At 61.8% G+C, this 1,597-nt stretch overlaps 1 protein-coding gene across 1 annotated transcript in view; it reads left to right on the forward strand.

Moving 5' to 3' along the window:
• Window positions 1-1,123, forward strand: part of LOC114072774 (protein Wiz-like) — a gene marked incomplete at its 5' end in the record, with an annotated part of 5,761 nt that extends 4,638 nt beyond the window's left edge. Inside the window, 2 exons of the mRNA XM_027910622.1 lie at window positions 5-126; window positions 964-1,123. Of these exons, the coding sequence (XP_027766423.1) occupies window positions 5-126; window positions 964-1,123 (282 nt within the window). The remainder of the gene's footprint in view (window positions 1-4; window positions 127-963) is intronic.
• Window positions 1,124-1,597: the final 474 nt, after the last annotated feature.

Below are 1,597 nucleotides of genomic sequence, written 5' to 3' on the forward strand. Positions count from 1 at the left end.
CCAGCAGAAGCTGGAGGAGACGCGGCCGCCGCCGCCGCGGATGCGCCCGGTGCCGTCGCTGGTGCCGCGCCCGCCCCAGACCTCGCTGGTCAAGTTCGTGGGGAACATCTACACCCTCAAGTGCAGGTGGGATCCCTCCCCGCTCCGCAGGGAGCCGCTTCTCTCTTTTTTGGGGCGCTTTGAGGCTCTTTGGGTGTCCTTGTTCCCCCTGTATCCCATCCCTAATTCCCGTTATCCCACACAGTGGGTGTCCCTGTCCCCCTGGGTGTCCCTGTGTCCCTAATCCCATATCCCATCCCCAATTCCCGTTATCCCACACAGTGGGTGTCCCTGTCCCTGTGTCCCTAATCCCATATCCCATCCCTAATTCCCGTTATCCCACACAGTGAGTGTCCCTGTCCCCCTGGGTGTCCCTGTGTCCCTAATCCCATATCCCATCCCCAATTCCCGTTATCCCACACAGTGAGTGTCCCTGTCCCTGTGTCCCTAATCCCATATCCCATCCCTAATTCCCATTATCCCACACGGTGTCCCTATGTCCCTAATCCTGTATCCCATCCCTAATTCCCATTATCCCTCAGCCTCTGAGGCTCTGGATGTCCCTGCATCCCTCTGCATGTCCCTAATCCCATATCCCATTCCCTGATTCTGATATTCCCTGGCAACCTCCGAGGCTCTGGGTGTCCCTGTGTCCCTCTGGATGTCCTGTATCCCACCCCTCCTCCCAATATTCCCTGGCAGCCTCCAAGGCTCTGGCCATCCATCCCATTGTCCCTCTGTGCATCCCTGTGTTCCTAATCCCATCTCCCATCCCTAATTCCCCCTCATCCTCCGAGGCTCTGGCTATCCCCATATCCCAACCCCAATTCCCAGTATTCTCATCCCTTTTTTTTTTTTGGGATTGGGGGGGAGTCTCTTTGCCGTGTGACTCCCCCGCCCCGTCCGACTCGGCTGTGCCCGCAGGTTCTGCGAGGTGGAATTCCAGGGCCCGCTGTCGATCCAGGAGGAGTGGGTGCGGCACCTGCAGCGGCACATCCTGGAAATGAATTTCTCCAAAGCGGATCCGTTGCGGAGCGAGGCCCCTGCGCCCCCCGAGCCCCCCGCCCTGGCCGAGGCTCAGTAGCGCCGTCCCAGACCCGGCACAGGGAAAAAAGCGGCCGCGGGAGCCGCCGGAACATCCTCACCACCCCCCCCTCTCCCCACTCCCCGCTCCCACCATCCCGTAGTTTTTGGGAAAGGCGGGGCGGGCGGGGCCCGGATCGATCGCTGCCTTCGCCCCCTCCGGAGCGTTTTTCCCCCTCCTCGTCCCGGGGATGAGCTGGGGGGGGGGATGGGGGGGCCACAATCCCGGCCACAAGCACTACATGGATCACGGATCAGACCCTCGGGAATCCCTCGGGAATCCCTCGGGGCGGCACTCGCTGGATCGGGGCGGGAACCACTCGATGCCGGGACGGGGCGTGGGGGAGGCCGAACCTCCTCCGTCCCCCCCCCTTTTTCCTCGCTTCCCAAAATCCGTGTTTTTTTTAACCCAAAGAACAAAACGGTGTCGCCTTTTCCCGGTGGCGATTCGGGCCGGAGCCGGGGCCGGAGGGAA

This window comes from Empidonax traillii, unplaced genomic scaffold (genome assembly GCF_003031625.1).
Source record: "Empidonax traillii isolate 1590-97213 ecotype Southwest subspecies unplaced genomic scaffold, ASM303162v1 scaffold3934:size22805, whole genome shotgun sequence".
In the NCBI taxonomy this organism is placed as follows: Eukaryota; Metazoa; Chordata; class Aves; order Passeriformes; family Tyrannidae; genus Empidonax; species Empidonax traillii.